This window comes from Cyprinodon tularosa, unplaced genomic scaffold (genome assembly GCF_016077235.1).
Source record: "Cyprinodon tularosa strain WSP-4 unplaced genomic scaffold, ASM1607723v1 ctg440, whole genome shotgun sequence".
Lineage (NCBI taxonomy): Eukaryota > Metazoa > Chordata > Actinopteri > Cyprinodontiformes > Cyprinodontidae > Cyprinodon > Cyprinodon tularosa.
The window spans coordinates 130,001-151,902 of NW_024039164.1; the positions used below are offsets into that span (position 1 = coordinate 130,001).

Here is a 21,902-nt window from a genome sequence, read left to right on the forward strand (position 1 = left end):
AAAGTGCATTAATGTTTGTCTGAGGATGGAAGGTAATGCATTTTCGATGCTGTTTGTTCGCTTTGGGAAGATGATGGAAATGACTCAGTCTTTAGCATTATTATTCACAGGCTTACAATCTGAGGACAGCGCTGATTTGGTTCAACGTTCAACTAATGGTTTTATTGGAACAGAGGGGATGTTTTAGACTGTCGACAGCATCTTATACGAGTAATCGGCACAGTTAGCATTGGTAAACACTCTCTAAGTGTATACGTAAAGATAAAAGCAGCCAGTGATATTAGCTGAGTGCAGCTTTGTTCTTTAGCGGTCCAAAGTTGAAGGCTCTGGATTGAACAGCACTTTGGCTTGTTCTCTGCTCAAAGGGTCTCTGCCATGTAAAATCAACTTTTGTTACTATGTTTTACTATATTGCTATCACTTCATCAAAATCCTGATTCCTTCCTGTCCAACTCCTCCTCCTGAAATTAACATAGATCAGTGTTTAACTGCTCCCTCCACTAAGCACCACCTCCCTGCCCAGTAAACCAAACTCCCACCTTCTCTGAGCAGTGATGCGAGGCGGAGCGCGATAATTTCTACAAAACTGAGTGGCTAAAAATGCTTTCCGCAACGTCCGCATGACCTATCTTAATTGATCCAGAGATTTGTTTACATTAGTTCCACGCCTCAAATCCATTAATTCTTCAACACCGTCGTCTCAAGTACATTAACAATTATAAAAATTGAATGAGAAAGTATGATGAACTGACCACACTTTTATTAAAGGGGGCCGCAGAAACGACCTTTTTGAATTCAAAATGGAATCAGGGGAAAATAATACAGTGGGTATTGCTCTTGAGAGGTTTGTGAGCAGCTTTTATGAACATTTAGCCCTAGAAGGACTGTCTTGTGGTCCTACCTCCGGCACTGACCAGCCGATCCTTCTCTCATCTTGCTCCGCCGTTCAGTCCACCCACAGGCCCCTCTGGTCCTCAGCGGTCCTCCTTTTACCTCCAGCAGATAGCGTCTAGAGACTAGCCTTGGCCTCCCTTCGTCTCTTCCTGCTCTGTTGGCTCCTTTGATGTCGCGCCGTCCTCCTCAGAGTATTCCACAGCCGTTCTACCCCACCTTTGGACCTCTATCCACCCGGCAGACTAATCTTGTCTTCCTGCTTTCTGCCCCGATCCTCCATAGTTAGCCTCAATAGCTAGCCTGGTCCAACTGTAGCCTCTACCGCTGTGGTTCCTTACCTACAGAGGGCGACATTGCTGGCCATGTTATTCATCCCCGTTTCAGGCACTGATCAAAACAAACATGGACCGAGGGCAGGAGAAAGATGCAAGTCAGCTCTGGAAAAAAACAAAATAAAAATGCAACAACTGGTGATTGAAATAATCACCTGTCTTCATAATAACCTGACATTGGCCAGTGTAAGTCTAGTTTACATGGATAATTTTATAAATAGTATTTTATTATTCTATTTATCACTATTTTGTATCTGGCTTATCTCTTCCTGCTGTCGTTGTAATGGCGATCTCTCCAGTCACTAGTTTGTCAGCTCTGTGCTGCCATAGCGTAGATGTCTGCCTCCACAATTAAAAATCTACTCCTATGTAATTATAAATGGCAATTTCTAAGGTAAGGCAAATGTAAAGATTGAGACTTTCAGTTCATAGCTGATAATAAATAATAGACATATAGATTATATATACCATTTGTGCCAGTAAATCCCTGTAATTATTACATGTTCTTCCTTTAAGTCCTCTAAATGTGTTTTTCAGTTGTGAGAGGTCCTGGACCTTCTCTAACCTAAAGATGGCACTAATCAAAAGTAGCGTGAACCAAACTGCAGCAGCTGTAGGGCTGCATCATGAAACGGGCGGGAAGTCTTAAAGGTGCCGTTTGGTTAGTGAGGAGTTTTGTTTCTGAAAACTGACAGTATTTCATCACAACTGGAAACTGTGGTCCCAGAGGCAGCATTTCATCATTTAGAAGGTTGTAATTGACTCTGAAAGGCTTTTAGGTGCGTCTCTGCTTCAACACGCCTTAGTTAAATAATCAGGTCGTTCGCGGGGCTCTGACAGGATGCTGAGGACGTAACTTTGCTGTTTGATTCCGTTGTAGAAGCAGAGACTCATTTGAAAGGTTCAGGACATCAGACTTCCAGGATCAGTGAACCCTGATATCAGACCTTTATCTTTATCATTTTGCTCTCTCCTGGAGCCAGATATAACCGCAGACATTTAGAGAGTATGAGCATCTTCCTGCTCTGTGCTTTAATAATGACCCGGTCAGTATGTACAATATCACAAATGGTTTGCATTCAAATACTGCATTATGATCAGATATTATACTTCCCTAGATACTCTCTGAATGTAATTTTTAGCTACAATGCAAAAGATTCTAAAAGATAATGTGAAATATTGTTTATCAGCTATTCTAATATTAAGCAGAATGACAGATGCATATCTTCTAATTGGCAGCCCAGCTGAACTTTGAAGAGTTAATGCATGGCAAGCAGTTTTAACATAAAATCAGTTGTAAGGCCTTTACGTTCAAAATATCTCAAATTGTTTTATGACTAGACGTTTTAGCGATTTAGGATATTTCTGATTATATTTTGACTAGTCAAAATACCTATTCGAGATATCTCTAATTACATTCTGACTAGTCGAAATGACGTCAGATTTACCATTAACTTGCATGGAAACGTCCATTTTAGATATCTAGAATGAATTACTGACTATATGAAATACATATTTCAGATATCTACGATTAAATTAAGACTAGATGATTTTAGTTTTGACTATTCATAATTCTAATTAAAGATATCTCAAATGCCACCATAATTCATGATATCTTAAATGTATTTTAGGATAGGAGATATGCAGGTTTGACTAGTGAAAACTCAATTATAGATATCTTAAAAGCAAATAATGACTAGACAAAACAAAATTAAAGATATCTTGAATTGTAAGTTCGACTATTCGAAATTCCTTTTAAGATATCTCTAAATGAATTAAAGATATCTGGAATTATTCAGCTTTTCCAGCAAAGATATCTTAAATTGACATTCTGACTAGTCAAAATGTGTAATAATCTTTTTGATGGGGTTCCAGAAGGATCATTCCTAAAAAATCCCTTACTGTCAGTTTAATCCAAAGGAGGAAAAGTTAAATCAGCGTGTGACACTTTAAATGACAAATCCGGTGTTGTAATTGTTGAATTTTTACTAGGCAAAATATAATTTAAGATATCTTGAAGTATTATTCTTCCTAATCAGAATGTAAATACAGATATCTTAAATCACCATTCCGGATAGTAAAAATGTGGTTTTGTCTAGTCAAAATGTATTTTAAGTAGTGCTGTCAATCGGTTAAATTTTTTTAATCGCGATTAATCGCATCAATGCCTGAGTTAACTCGCGATTAATCGCATTTTAATCGCACATTTTTTTCCTGATTGAAAATCATTTAAATACTCTCGATGACATACAAAAAAATACATACAGGCTAGGTTTGTGCCAATGTTCTTTTTTTAAAATGAAAACAGGTCACAGATACTGATTTATGCCAAAAATAACAAATATGTAGCCAAAAAAAAGGCCCTGAAAACAGGCTGATGTAAAAGACAGTCTTTACAGTTAATACAGTCTTTTGAACAAAGACAAGCATTTTACCCTACTGCTATAAAATTTAGTAGAGTTAACATTAGATGTTAATTAACCAAGGTAATAATGAACAATTTTCAATCAATACATCAAAATCAATAGACCGACATCACTAGATGGAGGTAGTCTATGCTCTAGAAAGTTACTTTTCAGCCTCTTAACAAAAATGAGAACACACACACACCCACCCACCCACACACAGACACACACACCCACACACACGATACCGACCTGTGGCGTACACAGACAGCAAGAGTGCCGTAGCAGATTCAATTTCACCTCAGTAATCTGTTTTCTCAGCGTATTTCAGGTTGCTACTAGTTACCAGACACTCAACTTGTTTGTTGGTGGTGGGGCTTAAAGAAAAGGCACTAGCGTCACCCAGTGTATGAGCGTCTTTTTCCCTTGAGGAGCTCCGCTCTCGAAGCCTATGAGAAATGCATACACTGGGGGAAAATAGCCCCGCCTTCCCGCAGGCTGCAGCGGGATGTACTTGGAAAATTGTACCATAAAACCACATAGCGTTAATCTCACGTTAAAAAAATTATCGCCGTTAAAATGGCCTCGCGTTAACTTGTTAATAACGCGATAATTTTGACAGCACTAATTTTAAGATATACTGATTGTGCCTAAAGAAAACGGAGCTCTATTTGAGTAGAGATGCATCTAAAACATGCAGGGGGAGACATCCTTAGAATTTCACATATATATTCACTTTGATCAATGTTAGTTTCCAGACATATGGAGCTTCTTTTTAACAATAGATCGTAACAATTTTTACAGGTTTGAGGTCAACATCATTCCAGCAGTTGATGTTAAGCTGCTTTATTAATAAAAGAACTTGGAGTTGGTCCTCCTGCTTCATTATTCTGTTCACTGTATTAGCATCTCTAACAGCAGATGGGAAAAAACCCTCAGCATGAAGCTGCCACCTCCGTGCTTTTGCAGTACAGTGATGTTCATTGTATCATTTCCAAACAGATCAAACTTTATCTTGACTATATAGTAGTATAAGTATTTTTTTGTTTAGTTTTAGTTGTTTTGGCTGATTCACACAGACAGAGCAGAAAACATTGAAATCATTTTATGATCGTACTATCTAAACACGGAACCGTTCATAAACGTCCCGTTTGATGACCGTGAGTGGATAGGGACTTGAACCAGAACTGAAAATACTCTTTAATTTTGCATTAGGACAGCAGAGGCTAAATTAAACTATTTTTATTCTTTATGCTTATTCCTAATAACCAGACTGTGTTTAAATATAACCCAAAATTTCATTAACAACAGATCCCCCGCCCCTGGCATAAATTAAAGCCTGTCTCTGTTGTCTCTGTCCAGTCCCACTCTCCTGTTGCTTTGGAGAAGAAGGTGATTTCAGTGAGTATTCACTGGCGGCTCTCATCCTTAGATAACCTGTGGCTGTGTTTTCTCTCCCTGGTTGTATTGATGTTGTGTTTTTTTTGGACCGTCTCTGTCTTTGCTCTGTTTGTGAAACGCCTCATTCTGTCAACACATAAGGAATCATAGTTAGCAGCTTTGATCAAAAAGATTAGTTTCATTTATTCATGCTTGACTGCTCATTTTGAACTGCTCAACCAGTAAAGCTTCATTTGTGCTAGTGGGATGTTTACTCTTTCATCCTGTAGTACTGACATTCTATCTATGGCAGCCTCACACCATTGCACTGGTGATCATGAAGTCGTTGCTAAAGCAGAATGGTAGAATATGGTCTAAATGTTAAATATAACTCAGTTACACCTGACTCTCTTCCTCTGCAGTCCCCTCTCCCAGTAAACTCCGAACTCCAGCCACGCCATCCCCGCTGGCTTTGAGACAGCCTGTCAAGGCCACCTCCACCCCTAACTCTGCCACCTCCACCCCCACCCGCTCACTGGCTCCCCCCCGCAGCGGCCTTCCCCGACCGAGTGCTTCTGCAGGAGGAGGCATCCCTTTGCCTCGAAGCAAGCTGGCTCAACCAGTGCGCAGGTATGCACATCTACACGACTATTTTCTACACACGTGCATCTCTATTAACTAGATTATCCACAAAAGTTAATTCCAGTTAATTAGCTTAAATTTGATAATATATATTTAAGTCAAGAGTAAGTCTCTGTTTTGATTGCATTGGATATTTACTTGTTTTACGTCTCTTAACATCCAAAACATTCAATTACTGAACATACTTCTTTTTAAAATTTTTTAAATGCTTTGCCTTTCAGATTTCTTACCGTATTTTCACGACCATAAGGCGCACCGTACTAAAAGGCGCAGTCTCAGTTATGTGTCCCATTTCTGTATTTAACACACACATAAGGCGCACCGGACTATAGGGCGCGTTTTTTATATACAGGTACATGTCCTCTACTACGTTTAAATACCTCTACTGCGTATTTAAAAATACAGCGGGGGCAAAATTGAGTATGATTGTGCTTTATTCATGTATTTATTACAAAGTATTAATCAAACCCATCAAAGTCATCATCCTCTGTTTCTGAATTAAACAGCTGCGCTAAATCAGACATGCCAATTTCCCCTTCTTCGCTGTCAAGAGTCACTTTCCGTGCCGTGCGGCTCCTCAACAGTGCCAGCAGACACGATAGTCCAAGCATCTACAATCCATCCGCAAACGGTGGCGCAACTTGCCCGGCGCTGCCTTCCACTTTTCGTGGAATTATTCTGCCGGCAGAATATTTTTGCTTTTATTATCCTGCTGCCTGCAGTTTAAATTGTACCAGTTAGTTCTGACGCGCGGCTGAAGCAGCTTTGCTGCTCTGCCTGCGCGGTGCTAAAGTGTGTCTGACACGCGTTGGGCGGAGCTACTCTATCCTTTCTCTGCCTTGCAGCTATATTTGCTGTCCAGCAGCAAAACTTCAATTTTTCCATCTCGAGCTGCAGCAGCACCTTGGCGGCGCGTCAGATGCTTAAACGCTGCGCCTGCTGCTCAAAACGTGCTGTGGGACCTTTTGCTGCGTCTATACGCGCGTCAACCATTGACTTTGCATGTAAACTCGCTGCGCCTGCTGCGTCCGGTTCACACCGATGTCGAGCAGTTAAATAATAGCAAGCACAGCGTTCATTTGTTTCACCATGTTTTTCACATCAGCTGTGAGATGGGCACGCATGGAGTCACAGATTAACAGCAATGGTGATGAGTGGAAAAAAACCACCTGGTCTCCTTACATACACCTCCCTCAGCCACTCTTTCATCGTCTCTTCAATGAGGAGATGAGGAGTTCTGCATGGTGGTCTCAAAAGTCTGCAGTAACAACACACATAGGGCGCACTGCACCAAAGGGCGCACCGCACATTTTGAGGGGAAAAAAAGACGTTTATATGCGCCTTATAGTCGTGAAAATATGGTAAATATATTTATAACTGCAATAATGTAGGTTTATCTAAATGTAATTCTTTTGGTTGTCCTTGTTTAGATCTCTCCCTGCTCCAAGAACTTACGGCGGCACAGGTGACAACTGGAGAGAAGGTTGTTACTGAGTGGAGCCAGCAGGGGGCGCTCTAGTCACACTATCCACAGAAGGAAGGAGGCAGTAAACATGGCACTTTATGTACCTAGAAAAGATTTTCCTCAGAGACAGACAAGCATGTATAAATCAGAGTTTGTTTTTTTTTAAAAGAAGACGAGAGACTCCACAGCGTGTGAGAAAGAACATCCCATTATTGTTCTCTGGGGGGGCTGGCTCTGTGGGGAGGGGGTCGGGCATGTAGTGCACGCCACAGAGAAAATGCCAAAGAAAAGCGGGCCGCCTTCCGGCGACACAACGCCTGCAGTCACGTCTGCATGGCCAGCCTCCCTCCCTCCCTCCCTCCTCTGTTCTCCTGTCGCCTCCCTCAGGTCGAAATGTTTCCACACATTTCTGTTATTATGCTCTGTGTTCAGCAGATGTCGGTGAGTGATCTCTATGATGATGATGCCGTGCAGGTGAACTGTCCCGTGATGTTGAGACAATTGTTTGATGTCTTTTAACAGTGAAAGCACCTCTTGTGTGGGTACAAATCTTTAATCGTTCCTCTTAAAAAGAAGAAGAAAAAAAAAGAAAGAAAATCATCCAGAATGTATGCACAAGTTTCTTTTTAAAAATTATTTATTCAAATTATTTAAAAAGCATATGTCCAAACATCCATATCAGTATTCTGATTCAGGTTTTTCTGTTTGAAATAGTTGATTTTGAACTTTAGCTGTAAGCTAACTCTCCAAAGCCTTGTTTAGTTGGAAGTTTTAGATCAGTACTGGTAGAAAAGCAGAGAATGAGGGACACCTCTACTAAAGCCTTAGTTCTAGCTACCCCAAACAGTTTACCTAGACGACATTTCTCAGAGTTCTCCATTAAAAGATTTTCTAATTTGGGGAGCCATCACTGTCCCCATCAGAGAATGCAATCAAGGCAACTTCAGTGTTTCCCAGCGATCTGTGTCATGCAAGATGAAAGAAAAAAACATAAAAAAAATAATTTAATGTTTGAATAACCTAATGGGGTGTAAAAGTTTTGACCCAATGTGCTACATGAATCTAAAAAGGCATGCCAGTGTTAGGAATGGCGTTTGGTCACTGCTGTGGTGGGTGGCTTCCATTAGTGCCTATTTATAATTTCACTGAGTTTGAGCTTCAGATTTTCTTTGTGTTTTCATCGTCTGTGCCAACTTCTTTCTTTGCCAATGTTGTTTTCAGCTTTGCATCTATGCCTGATTGAATCGCTTGCCTGTTTGGTTTTGTTACAGAATCGACACACGTATTGCTTTAAAATGTTCCTCATGCCTTTTTTGTATTTATATCAAAAACAATAGAGGTTCTGTAAATGAAACTATTTATTAAAGAGATGGGTGCCTCTGTCAAAGCTCGGATTGGGTGGGAAGCAAGGGTGAATGACGCAAAAAACATACACACCTGGTGTGCAACTTCTTTTGTTAATGAACTTTTTTATAGCCACAGACATGACATTTGATTTCACTGTAAAGTCACATTTCAAATAAAAATTGAACGGTTTCTCCTTTCTTCTTTGTTTGAGTTTTTTTCTTTATAGGAGTAAAAAAAAAAAAAGCAAAATAAATTTTTTAAATAACTTTTATTTTTATCATGTTGATTTCAGACTGTCTTATTGAGCCTTGTTAGCTCTTTGGTAGGAAAGCATGTATTCGACACACGAGCAGCTCTACCGCGCCTGGAGTCACTTCCTGTTTACCAGAACCAGCCTGCTTGTTTCTGCAGCGAGAGGAGATTGAATCACAGAGGTGTGCAATCTTTCCCTTCCCACAGTGGACTCAAAGACACGACGCCTGCACTCATATCCTCTTGAAGAGCGATACCGTGATGCATCTAAGGGCGGCGGACACAAACCAGGCAATTCAAAGCTGGATGCAGCTGAATGTGGAGAGAACTGCTGCTGGATAAGATCATGATTCATTAATATTCCTCAGGATGTCAGACTGGAAGGCTGTTACAACAAACTAATGGGCTCTTTTATTTTTCTTTATATATTGCATCTTTTTTGTATTTTATTACAGTAAATAACTTTTTTTTTAATGATTTATATAAAACTGCTCTTTCAAAGAATCAAATCCTTGAAGATAGACGATTAAATAATAATAATAATAAAAAGTAGAAGGTGGGTAAAAATTGTAAAAAAAAACAAAACAAAAAAAGTGGTGGACTTTTGTATAAATACATATTTTGTACCGGTAAATATTTTTAATGAAGTAAATCACATGCAATAGGAAAAAAACTTTTTATGCTTTATATTAAACTGCCCTTTTTCAAAGATCCAAATCCTTCAGGTTAGATGATTAAATTAGTAAAGAAACCAGAAGGTGAGTAAAAATTGTAAAGAAAATAAAAAGCAGCCATGTTTTGTATATATACATTTTATTGTTTTTGTTTTTTATGAAATAAATACCATACCATAGGAAAACATCTTTTTACAATTTATATAAAACTGCTCTTTTTGAACGGTCCAAATCCTTTAGGATAGATGATTAAATGAGTAAATACAGCAGAGTGAGGGAAAACTGTTTAGCAAAACGGCAGTTTTTGATTCATCAGGTATCTGAGATCATTTCAACTTTGTCCATAACCCCTCATTTGTTAAAGAAGGTCAAAGGTTAAACTGAACTCAGCAATGGCTTATGTTTGACCTCGCAGGATAGAATCATAATCCATTAATATTCCTTAGAATGTCAGACTTTTGTATATCTCTCTCTCTCTCTCTCTCTCTATATATATATATATATATATATATATATATATATATATATATGTGTGTGTGTGTATGTGTGTGTTTCACTGTGACTTATTATTCTAGTAAAATAACATAACATACAAAAAGAAAACACCTTTTTCTGAATCTTTTATGATCTTTTTCAATCATCCCTAATTTGTTAAAGAGGGTCAGAGGTCAAACTTGAACACACCAGCTGTTTGCGTTTGTCCTTCTAGGCAGAGGCGTAGCTAAAAAAATGTTAATAGGGGTGGCCAGTCAAAAACCAATGTAAACTGAGCGGTGGCCAAAAGCGGATAGGTGCCAGAACCTCAGGGTCCATCTACGCTGTTCCAACAGGAACGAGCACAACATCCATATTTTCTAAACAAAGACAAACTATACTTTCCTACAGCCTTTTCATTACAAATAGAAGCATATATTTAAACATCCATGTTGTATAAATAAAAGGTATAGTGGACAAAATGTCTGGGGCAAACATCTTTTCCACTGTCATTACTTTCCTACTTTTATCAAAAATGTTTCTGCATAACAATATTAGATGCACTAATATCTACATTATTGGATTTTAAGTTATTAAAGTCGTTATTTATCTATGATTTCACTTAAAACTCCTTGATGACTTGCAGAGACACATAATTTTCTCTTTACCCCATATAACACAAAATGAGGATCTTAAAAGAGCATGAATTCTCTATATATCAACTTTAATGTTATTACTTTGATGCGCACAATTAACCACAGCGTTTTAGTTTTCAAGTAACTTTTAATATATGAAAAATTTTATGTTTAATAAGTTTAAACATTTCTCTTGATCGTATATTACTGCTGCGGCCGTCTGTATTAGAGGGCGAGAAAAATGGAAGGGGTGGCCAATGATTGGCTAAAGGTGGCCATGGACACCTCTGGCCCCCCATCTAGCTCCGCCCCTGCTTCTAGGAAATACATACCGCAGTGAAAACACAACCGGCCAATGAGGCAGAACTTCAGTTTTCAAAAAAAGCAGGAACAAAAAAATAAATAAGCACAGTTCTGTATGTATAAATTAATGGCAACTACTTCAGCTTGCATTGTTAAACATCTGTGAGCAGCTTTCTGAAAAAAAATTAACTCGGTTTAATGTTGAAATCTGCTCCACTTCCCTTCAGACACTTCCAGGTGGCATCATCATCATCATCCAATCCCTTCATTGTCCTTACATGCGACTCTTGCTGCGTTTGTATACCGGTAAAACAAAAATTAACACTATAGATGGTGACCATATAAAGATAGGAGAACATTATAAAGACACAACTGAGAGATTTTATATCGAATTAAATAAGCTGTGGAAAGAAAATAGCAAAATAAAGAGAAGGACTGATTGTTAAATTTGATTTGATGAATAAAGAGAAGGACTGATTGTTTTGTAAATTTGATTTATTTGATTTGGTAGAAAAGTTTGTAAAGAGCAGCTTTAATCACACAGACGTCAATCAACCATCGGAGCATGCGCGTTACAGGCTTCATAAACTTTATGAGGGTCGTGCGTCATTCGTTAGGAGAAATAAAACAGCCGGATGACCAGGAGAGAACAAACTGCAGGACAAATGAACCTTTTTTTCTTTCTCTCTGGGTTCGTTTTGAAGGATCCAGCGGAGGCAGAAGGCTGACTCCGAGCATCTTTAACCATTCACATCCCTCCGGATCGTTTAATCAGGGAGCGCGCACAGCTCAGAGGACCATTTTACGCACGGGCACCAGCAGGCGCGCAGCGCGGCCGTGGAGATAACCGATCCTCCTGTTGCGCCATGGAGAACTCCAGCGCACAGACAGCTGCCATCCTGGACTTTATCTCCTACACTTTGAAGCAACCTGTGGATCCGCGGAAACGGAGCGTGATGGAGGGCTTCTCGGTGCCCGGTGGGGCCATGATCCTGGAAAGCAGCGCACTCAGGACTGATGCTGGACTGGGATTAATGAGCGCTCCCCAAACAGAAGCTCCTCACCTGGTGCCTGCCTTCTGGGACTCCCCGCTCAGCCACGGCATCAATGTGTTCGTGGGACTGGTCCTGTGTTTCACCATGCTGGGCCTGGGCTGCACCGTGGAGGTCAACCAGCTCGGGGAACACATCCGCAGACCCATCGGGGTGCTGCTCGCTCTGGTGTGTCAGTTTGTCATCATGCCTCTGGTGGCTTTCCTTCTGGCTTTAGCCTTTTCTCTGGATGATGTGGCAGCGATGGCTGTGCTCCTCTGTGGCTGCTGTCCTGGAGGGAACTTATCAAATATCATGTCTCTGCTGGTGCACGGAGAGATGAACCTCAGGTAGATCTTCTCATTTACGCACAGATATCCAAATATCTCTGCGTTTACCTAAAGTTTTTACATCTAAGGTGAAGCAATAATCCTCCTATAACCGCGCTTCTGTCCTCTGCTCTCCCCAGCATCATCATGACCATTTCCTCCACCCTGCTGGCGCTGGTCCTGATGCCCCTCTGCCTCTGGATCTACAGCCGGGCCTGGATCAACACGCCTGTGGTCAACCTGCTGCCCTTCGGGGCCATCATCCTCACCCTGTGCAGCACTCTCATCCCAATAGGTCTGGGTGTTATGCTCAGATACCGCCACACGCGTGTGGCTGATGTTGTTTTAAAGGTATTATGGTCGAGTTATCTCAGCTCCAATCATATGTCACTGTGTCATTCTGCTTTGGGTTTATAAGAGACCAACTTTGCGCAAAGACGCACTGCGTAAATTCTCCAGCGCTTGTCATTAGAAGTTTGGGATGGGGAGGAGTGAGGGGACAGTGACATCAGAGACACTTAGTCAGGGAAAGCTCCTCCCTGTGCTTTCTGAGAAAAGGTCTCACATACAGCATCAATGGGAATTTAGCCAAAAGGGGAAGGAGTGATGCAGCCATGCTGGAGTTTCAATGGAGGATAAAACCAAAACTCTGACCAGAGATCCTCACCAAATGGCAAAAACATATTCCTCACCCTTAATTAGTGCAATTATTTGGTATTTATGCAACAGACTAGCATAAATTAATTCATAACTGTGAAGTGGATGAAAAACAACATAGTTTTCAGTATTTATTAGAAAGGTTTGCTGTGCTGTCCAATGGAATGCATTTAATAATCACCAAATAATTTATCCACATGTATGTCATGGGAGTGGGCATTTATCGCATCTTTCCACGTTGTCATTTTTATTTATCATCTAAAATATTAATTAGAATGAATGATGAACAGTCAGAATGTATTTTTTATTTTATTTTATTTACATTGGCAGATTGACAAATTTGAAGAATATGATAAACAAAGCGGTGTCTATGAGATGTTTAATGATAGAAATCATACCTCTTTATGTAGCTGGTGTCCTGAAGAAACAGAATTTAAAAGTGAATATTCTGTAAGAGTATTATTTGGGATCTTTGGGCTATAATAGCTGTGGAAAGCAGTCAGAGCCATAGAGGGACCTAGGAAAAGACTGCAGAGAAGCTATGTTTTTTATTTTTATTTTACTAAACTCTCTCTGTCAGGATCTTGGATCTATGTTAGAGTGAACAGACAAGTTTTATCAGCAGGATGGTGGGAAACTGGTCAGAGCCGGTGAAAATGGAAGGAGTTAAACACAGAAGAAAACCTGCAGAAAATATTTAAGGCCAGGGAAGAAGTTCAAACTTTTAGCCTGAGCCACACTGGATCAAAACATGTTTATGAATGACCTCAATCATTTCAGGAATCAGAGGAAAACACATCTAATCTAACCTGGAGGGTAACTAATGTAGCAAAATAAAAACTGGGAGAAAATGTCCTCCTTTACATGTGCAAAGGTAGGAACAAACTGAATTTTGCTTTATTTTAGCATAAAAAGGCTCTTGATTGAGAATAAAATGGACAAATATTTCAGATTATTTGTAAAAACACCTAATTATCTATGATTTTCCTTCTACGTTCCAGTTATGCACCACCTAGTGTTGGTCTATCACATAAAATCCCAATTACATCCCCTGAGGTTTTTGATTTCATGTAGAAAAATGTTTCTTATTGAATGCTTTTGCAAACAAAATATAACCAGAAGTTTGAGTTGGTCTGTCAATCTGATTGAATGATCCTGCACCCACAGGCCTCCCTTTGGTCCCTGCTGGTCACCCTGGTGATGCTGTTCATCCTGACAGGAGTGATGCTGGGCCCAGAGCTGCTCTCCACCATCCCTCCCTCTGTCTACGTGGTGGCCATCCTGATGCCTCTGTGCGGGTACGCCGCTGGTTACGGCCTGGCCGTGCTCTTCGACCTGCCCCCCAACAGTCGCAGAGCTGTATCCCTGGAGACAGGCTGCCAGAACGTGCAGCTGTGCACGGCCATCTTGAAGCTGGCCTTCCCTCCTCAGCTGATGGGTGGGATGTACATGTTCCCTCTGCTGTATGCCCTCTTCCAAGCGGCCGAGGCCGGCATATTCATCCTGGCTTACAGGCTGTACAGGAAGGAAGTTCTGCATAAACCAGATCCTTTGATGGACGGTGATGAAACAGACATATCCTACCAGAGGTTCCACGATGAGGACTTTGAGCCGTCTTATGGTGCTGTTACAGTGAGTGACACAAACACCATCATGTTAGAGCCCTGTCCTCCTGATCCCACTCCTGTTTAATCATTCAGGGGAAAAAAAAACATTTATTTGCTGCTGCTATGAGAAATAAATAAATAAAAGTTGCCATTGCTGTCACCCATTTAAGAAATAAAAAAGAGGAGATAATGATCCAGATTAATGTTTAGCCTAAGCTTACTTCATTAAAATTAATCACTGATGTATTTTAAAAGGAAAACAAACAAAAAAAAGCCTTACAGATATATCATCATGTGCATGTTTTTTTTTTTTTTTTTTTTTTTTTTTTGAAAAAGGGGCTGAAATGTTATTTAGAAAACAAACATATCAAGATTATCCATGTGCCAAACCGATCAAACTGTATCTGTAAATGATTGAATGGAAGAATTAAAGTCCTGATGTATTTTACCTTCAGTCACCTGTTTCTCTGTTTTCCTGCTGGGTTGAACCCAAACACCCATGGGCGGTTCTAGACAGGGGCCAAAAGGGGCCAGTGCCCCTGTAGCCCACCTGTTATGGCTATGGAAGTAAATATGTGCCATCAGAATTTGAATAAAAAATACCTCTAAAATTTGAATGTTGTATATTAGTGCTTACTTTTTCAGTATTAAAATAAATTCAGAATATATTTTTAACCTAAAAAAAATTCAATGTCATTATTTGTACATTAAAAAAAAAATTCAGTGTAATTTTTTTTACATGGTTGCAATTTTCAGTTATTAAAAAAAATTCACATTCCTATTTCAAAGTGATCAAATTTTCAATATACATATTTTTCACAGTTTAAATTTTCAGTGTTAAAATATTCAGCATATAAAAATTCAACTTTTCAAAATTCAAATGCAATATTTTCGTTGTCCTCCAATTCAACTTGCTCAAATTCACTGTCTCAAATTCAGCGTCTAAAAATTCGCTGTAAAAATGGCCAAGGTTACTTCAGGTCACAGACATTAGCAATGGATGTCCGATTCCAACATCCACCTAATCACGTGACACAACCGTGATATTGAAGAAGTACCAGTATCACCCAGGCTGGCGACCATGGAGGCGAACTCAAACCCAACGGTGAGTTTAATGCTTTCATATTTCTGTAGTATATTTTATTTTGCGCATGAAGTTTGATACATTATCTTAAAGCCTGATTTAAAACACTGGTTTGGGCCGTTGTTAATCTTACACCTTGTAGTGCCGGCATATTCCTTCTCGCTACCTCCAAGCTAACAATACAGTAGCTGATCAGAGTGGGGTCGGAACTGTTCACAGCCCCTCTTTGAAGCACACAAGGCAGCCATATTAGCTTACTACATTAGCGGTAGCATCTCCTGAAAAATTACGACTTTACTAAGACTGCCTGGAAAAGTGGTATTTCTTTTTGAAATAAAACGGGGGAAATTGGGTGGGGGGAGGGGGGTAATATGCCGGCACTACACAGTGTAAGATTAACAACGGCCCAAACCAGTGTTTTAAATCAGGCTTTAAGATAATGTACCAAACTTCATACGCAAAATAAAATATACTACAGAAATATGAAAGCATTAAACTCACTGTTGGGTTTGAGTTCGCCTCCATGGTTGCCAGCCTGGGTGATACTGGTACTTCTTCAATATGACGGTTGTGTCACGTGATTAGGTGGATGTTGGAATCGGACATCCATTGCTAATGTCTGTGACCTGAAGTAACCTTGGCCATTTTTACAGCGAATTTTTAGACGCTGAATTTGAGACAGTGAATTTGGGCAAGTTGAATTGGAGGACAACGAAAATATTGCATTTGAATTTTGAAAAGTTTAATTTTTTATATGCTGAATTTTTTAACACTGAAAATTTAAACTGTGAAAAATATGTATATTGAAAATTTGATCACTTTGAAATAGGAATGTGAATTTTTTTAATAACTGAAAATTGCAACCATGTAAAAAAAATTACACTGAATTTTTTTTTAATGTACAAATAATGACATTGAATTTTTTTTAGGTTAAAAATATATTCTGAATTTATTTTAATACTGAAAAAGTAAGCACTGATATACAACAATCAAATTTCAGAGGTATTTTTTATTCAAATTCTGATGGCACATATTTACTTCCATATATGGCCCCTGTACCGAAGACATAATACTAAAAAAAATTCTAATGAATTATATTCACTGGAACAAACATGGTTACTGATAGGTCCTTTGGATCTATTTCAATATTTTTTCTTAAAAAAAATTCTGTTTTATTAATTATTTAAAAGTAATAAGGTGATAGCTTTAGTGATATTGAGATAGGATCCCAGTTTTCATCTGCTAAATAAAAAAACACTAATTTTTACAGCTGAATTTATCAGCTTTCTTGAGTTCTAATCCGGATTTAACTTTAATTTAGAAATATGTAAAATTCCTAAATTATGAACCTAATATTCCAAATAATAGCTTTATTTGACCTTTTAGATATTTATGTGCCAAGGGTTTTTTATTTTGATTTTAACGATAATCCAAATGAACATTTTCAAGCCAAAAATAAATATTTTCAGTTTGAGAGATATAATTTTAATTAAACCTAATTGAATGGAAATTTCACTTCATGCAGCTCTCTTAATGTATTTAAATCCCTTGCCTTTTTTTTTTTTTTTTGCTTCATGCTTTTCTGTGCCCCCATGAAAACAGGCTGGGACCCCGCCCCGGGAACATTAGTTCTAGAACCGCCACTGCAAACACCTGAAGCCAATCAGAGTGATGGAGTCTCCCTGCTCTCCAATCTATTTAAATAGTTCCAGCAGGAAGGAAGGCCTGTTTGAGCAAAGAAAAAATGGCAACATATGGTGAAGAATCAGTCGACAGATACTTCTACTCCTCTTACAACCCTTACATGAGCAGGTACAGCCGGCCCAGAGACTCCGGGTGGAAATATAAAGGTTATTTTTCCCACTGTGGAGATGACGCCTTCAACAACCACCAGCGCGCCCAGCTCAAGTCCATCTTGTCCCAAATCAACCCTAAACTCACCCCGAGGCTCCGGAAGGCCAACACCAAGGATGTGGCGGTGCAGGTCAACCCGAAGAAGGACGCCTCGGTCCAATGCGCCATCGGCCCGCGGACCCTGCAGGCCATGAAGCGGGACTTCCAGCGCAGGAGGCGGCAGGAGCCCAGCAGCCCGATAGCCGCGGGTGGGGTGCGTTACCCACGGACCCTAGGGGTCTACTCCCCCATAGCCTACAGGAGCGTCACGTCATTCCTCGTGGACGAGAATAACAACAAAGAGGTTTCCTCTGAGGAAGCGCCGCCCGGGGAGCCCCACGGAGACCCGGAGGAGAGGAAGGATGGAGAGGAAGGGAAGGATGGAGAGGAAGGGAAGGCTGCAAGGCCCCCGGAGGAGAAGCTGAAGGTGAAGAGTGAGCTCGCGCCGCCGGCGGCGGACGAATCAAAGGGCAACAAAGCCCGCGTGCGCTTCCAGGTGAGTCTTGGCGCGCGCAAAGTTTTTTTGAAGAGCAAATTATATTAAACCTTAAACCAAGTCATACGGATGAATTAAACAACCATGTATTAATCTTTTTCAACTCTTTAAAGTAAGATAAAAAGTTACCGAAAATGGAAACCCTCTTAATTTAAAGCCACATCATTGGCAAAGATTAGCTAGAGGGACTAAATTTATTTGGTGTTAAAAAAATAAATGCGTAAAATAGAAAAGTTGCAGCAGTTGCTTTCATTTAAGTGACTTTATGTCCTATTAGTTCCTGGAACAGAAGTACGGATATTATCACTGCAGAGAATGCAATCTGCGATGGGAGAGCGCCTATGTGTGGTGCGTTCAAGGCACCAACAAGGTGAGTAAATTCCCATGAGCATGGATGGAAATCAAACTGATCTGTAAATGGAGGATTTATCTATAGTGTGGATGCAATTCAATCAGGATTGTTTGACCCCTACTGTTTTCTAGGTTTACTTCAAACAGTTCTGTAGAAAATGCCAGAAGGCCTTCAACCCATACCGTGTGGAGGACATCACATGCCATGTAAGTTACTAGCCTGCTTATTCACTTCAATCTTTTTGCAACTCTGTCACGTTTCTCGATCTCCAGACTTGCAAAAAGGCGCGCTGCTCCTGTGCCCTGACGCAGCGGCACGTTGATCCCAAGCGACCTCACAGACAGGACTTGTGCGGCAGGTGCAAAGGCAAGCGGCTCTCCTGTGACAGCACGTTCAGCTTCAAATACATCATCTGAAGCTCATCTCCAGTCGATTCTCGAAACGCACCCGCTCTGCCGTCAGTCCTCTGCTCAAAGGGCCACTCCAATGCAAAGCACAAAATTTGAGGTTTCAAAACTTTATTTTTTCCATGTCTGTTTTGTTGAATCTGTAAGCACATTGTGTCTTGCAACATAATAAATGACTATCTTGCATTCAGGATTTAAAGTGTTTTTGCATTAAGTTTGCATGTTACGTGCAGCATGAAGTTGACTAAATGACTGGATGTCTCCTAAAGGAATGAGTCTTTATTTTATCCAGAGAAGGCTGGTAGGTGGAGGAAAATGAAAGCTACATTTAAACAGAATAAAACTCAAGATGTACCAGATGAGGAATGAGTTCAAATGAAAGCATTCAAAACGGTCCCATGATCTTCAGTCTCTAAAGGAATGCATATTGATGCCGCTCGGCTATTTGATGGTTCCAGCCAGAAATGAAACCCAAAGGAAAACCTGTTATCAGCTGGAGAGACTCAAACCTGCTCCTGGCTTTTGTTTAGCTTTATACATGCATCCATTTTTGGATGAACAGTGCATTACACAAAATTACACGGGGAGGAAAATACTGGTTTTACACTATACAGTTTTTAAAATGTATACATAGTACAATAAGTTATGCTTTCAATATAAGCTGTAGCGAGTCTGCACTTAAATGCATTTGTGTATGAGCATCTCCCAATATATAACCACACAGTCGAGAGTCTAAAGGCATCTACTTATTTGGTTAAAGAGTGAGTTTTGCATGAAGACCTGCTGAAGGGAACTCATCTCTGAGCAAACATTTCTCTTTATACACTCCCTGAAAGGCAGGGGTTTTCCCCCCACAGGATCACATGTTAAATATTCTAACATTTACAACCTAGGATGTTAGCTCTAATAAAAAATACATTTCTCAAAAAAATATTCTTGCAGTGCTTCTCTCTTCCAAGCATGCATTTGAAAACTCTCTTTATAAACAAGATGCTTGAGTCTTGGTGGTGCATCCTTGCATGGACTGTACACGCTTCAACACAGACTCCCAGATTAGAACCTGAGGCCGCCGCTCAGTGCCGAGGCCTGGTCAGATTAAGCAAAAGGTCAAAATAAAACTGTCCTTCCAAACTTCAGACACACCACCACATAACTTATTGCAACTGAAGTTTGCAAGTTGGCTTAGTCTGGAAAAAGCTATAAGCTTGAAGCATTCATACAGGTAATATTAATGCATGAAGAGTCTGTTATTCCCACGCATCCTTTAGCCCTTTGTATGTGGAGTCTCTTGTCCTCTGCCCCGCCATTCTTTACAGTGGACAGGAGGCGTGTAAAACAGGGGGGCTGATTTCCATCCGGTCCGGCTTACAGTCCGGTGCTGAATGTGGTGGTGTGAAGCTGGCCCGCCTGGGCCTGACTCAGAGCCTCGCGGATCTGCAGGTTGAGCTCCATGAGGCGGGTGCTCGCCTGAGACAGGTCCCTGCTGGGTCCCACCACTGCCAAGCAGCCCGTCTGGCCCAGTGTTTGGTGACGGAAGTAGATGTGTAGAAGGGTCTGAACTGCGTTATCCTTCTCATTGCCGAAGATGTCATTAGGCCACAGAGACCTATGAAAAAGGAAAGACAGAATAATGAATAAAAGAAAATATTAGTAATCAAGCTTCGTTTTAAAATTACAATCATAATTTCACAAAAATCTTTGTTCTGCTTCACATGTGAGTAAAAATGTCTAAGATCTTAACATAAAACAGTCATTTTAAGCATCAGATAGTCTGGGCAGGTGGGGGGGGGGGGGACTTACTTTGAGGCCAGAAATTGACCAAAGGCATCAGGAAAATCTAACACTAAAGCCAGAAAGAGGTTGAATGAGGCCCAACTAGAAAACAGACCAGTTCCTCCTCTACAGAGACTTTAAGACGAGCAAAAGTTCTACTAGAAATAAATTGCCGTTTAGTTGCTTTTCTGAAAATCCTTGTGGGATTCAAGAAGTTAAATATAATTAGATTTTTATATTAAATATTAACCCCTTAAGCCCGGCGGGCCCGGTACAGACTGACACCTGCTTATGTTTATTTATAGAAATGAACAGAACAGTCAAATTGTGTTATTTGGGGGGGGAAAATTGGCGAGGCTAAATATCTTTCATTTTTTCTTTGTTTAATCACCTATAAATCAGACATTGTGAAATTTAAAATAGTGGTTCCACCTGAAAAATATTCATCAATGCCTTACTGTTATACAAATACAAACAATTGTATTTCCAATTTATAGTTTGGGAGCTGCACTTGCTTAATTCACAAATCTAATTTCAGGTGGAATTTGCTCCTAAGACCCTCTGGGCTTAAGGGGTTAAAAAGAAACAAAACATTGGACCCAATTTAATACCAAAACACCGCTTTTAGAAGGGACAGCCAAAAGCACAGTGGTGTTTGCATGTCTGCAGGGGAACATTTCACATTTTCCCAGGTTAGAACCACAAACTTTATAAGATTATGTGCACCAGATCCGTAAAAGATTCAGCAGAATTGCAGAATAGAAATAAAAAAATGAGTATATATTGAGTTCATGTTTTAAAGTTTATATACAAATTTGAAACTGTGGTATGCAATTTTTATTGAGCCCCTTTTACTGTGGTACCCTGAAATGAAATTCAGAATATTTCAAAAGAAGAAATTTATTTATTTCAGAATTTTAACGTAACACTTCTGGAAGTAGAGATGCACCTGAAATTAATCAGAAATTTTAGCTAAAAGTGATTTAACAAAGTATTGAGCTGGATTTGGTTACAAAGGAACGCTACTGCCACATTTAACAAAAAACATGCACTGGTAGTATATCACGTTACAGCACTAAACATATGGTATTAGCCAATGTGTTTAATTTCTGCCAGTTGGTCTTACCTAAAGATTTTGATCTGTGTCAGGGCAGAGCTGAAGTCTCTGGCTCTCAGTGTTTCAATCAGTGACTGGATTGCCGTCTCAGTATTGGTCTGGGCGTTGTCTGACATGCACACATCCTCCTGGTTGTCATTTCCTGTTTCTGCCTCGATCAGACAGCTCTCAAGAATAGTGAGCTCCTCAGACATGTTGGTCACCTTGGAAACGGGCAGGAAAAAGCATCAGTTATCCCTGTATCGTTGAGCTAAATAATGCATGCAGACGTGCGACATAAAGCTAGGTCAGCTGAATAGAGCTGAAGTCTATAATAACTGGATTATGTGTCCCTCTTCAATTTGTAAAGGCAG

The 21,902-nt window shown here is 40.0% G+C and overlaps 4 protein-coding genes across 19 annotated transcripts in view; 3 read left to right on the forward strand and 1 right to left on the reverse strand.

The window, feature by feature from the left end:
• Positions 1–7,696, forward strand: part of slain2 (SLAIN motif family, member 2) — a 19,042-nt gene extending 11,346 nt beyond the window's left edge. For 2 of the 4 annotated variants that reach the window (XM_038300130.1, XM_038300132.1), the window contains 3 exons: positions 4,994–5,032; positions 5,434–5,641; positions 7,084–7,696. In XM_038300130.1, the coding sequence (XP_038156058.1) occupies positions 4,994–5,032; positions 5,434–5,641; positions 7,084–7,147 (311 nt within the window). In that variant the 3' untranslated portion in view covers positions 7,148–7,696. The remainder of the gene's footprint in view (positions 1–4,993; positions 5,033–5,433; positions 5,642–7,083) is intronic. The other 2 variants (XM_038300131.1, XM_038300133.1) reach the window with 1 other exon arrangement.
• Positions 7,697–11,557: 3,861 nt separating this feature from the next.
• Positions 11,558–14,742, forward strand: slc10a4 (solute carrier family 10 member 4). Its single transcript, XM_038300112.1, has 3 exons — positions 11,558–12,184; positions 12,304–12,514; positions 13,988–14,742. Exons 1-3 carry the CDS (start codon positions 11,670–11,672, stop codon positions 14,510–14,512), a joined length of 1,251 nt encoding a protein of 416 aa, XP_038156040.1. The 5' UTR covers positions 11,558–11,669; the 3' UTR covers positions 14,513–14,742.
• Positions 14,743–17,116: 2,374 nt separating this feature from the next.
• Positions 17,117–18,845, forward strand: zar1 (zygote arrest 1). Its single transcript, XM_038300129.1, has 4 exons — positions 17,117–17,900; positions 18,178–18,270; positions 18,384–18,458; positions 18,525–18,845. Exons 1-4 carry the CDS (start codon positions 17,256–17,258, stop codon positions 18,666–18,668), a joined length of 957 nt encoding a protein of 318 aa, XP_038156057.1. The 5' UTR covers positions 17,117–17,255; the 3' UTR covers positions 18,669–18,845.
• fryl (furry homolog, like) overlaps positions 18,754–21,902 on the reverse strand; it is a 109,253-nt gene continuing 106,104 nt past the window's right edge. For all 13 annotated transcript variants that reach the window (XM_038300126.1, XM_038300125.1, XM_038300120.1 and 10 more), the window contains 2 exons: positions 21,559–21,752; positions 18,754–20,265 (listed from right to left, as the gene is read on the reverse strand). In XM_038300126.1, the coding sequence (XP_038156054.1) occupies positions 20,025–20,265; positions 21,559–21,752 (435 nt within the window). In that variant the 3' untranslated portion in view covers positions 18,754–20,024. The remainder of the gene's footprint in view (positions 20,266–21,558; positions 21,753–21,902) is intronic.